Raw genomic sequence first — 268 nt, forward strand, 5'->3', positions numbered from 1 at the left:
CCCCACCCCCTTCCCCGCGTCCCCGCAGCGCCGCTCCGGAGGGGAAGGCGGGCGGGCGAGCTCATCCGCTTCCTGGATCACCGGCCGAGCATTACCGCTTCCGGGGAGCAGCCGCCGGCCCGGGTCGGAGGCCGTACCGGGCCCAGCGGGGCCGCATCGGGGTTAACCCGGAAAACGGGTGAAATAAAGGGGAAGCGCGGAGAGACGGGGAAGGGGGTGGCGGGGTGCGCCTGCGCAGAGCGGGCGGAGGACACAGACACCCCCCCCC

At 74.3% G+C, this 268-nt stretch overlaps 1 protein-coding gene across 1 annotated transcript in view; it reads right to left on the reverse strand.

Annotated features, from left to right (window-relative positions):
- TRAPPC10 (trafficking protein particle complex 10) overlaps positions 1-157 on the reverse strand; it is a 43329-nt gene extending 43172 nt beyond the window's left edge. The window contains exon 1 of the mRNA XM_010580399.1: positions 96-157. Within this exon, the coding sequence (XP_010578701.1) occupies positions 96-157 (62 nt within the window). The remainder of the gene's footprint in view (positions 1-95) is intronic.
- Between the last annotated feature and the right edge of the window lie 111 nt (positions 158-268).

This window comes from Haliaeetus leucocephalus, unplaced genomic scaffold (assembly GCF_000737465.1).
Source record: "Haliaeetus leucocephalus isolate CR32 unplaced genomic scaffold, Haliaeetus_leucocephalus-4.0 Scaffold702, whole genome shotgun sequence".
Lineage (NCBI taxonomy): Eukaryota > Metazoa > Chordata > Aves > Accipitriformes > Accipitridae > Haliaeetus > Haliaeetus leucocephalus.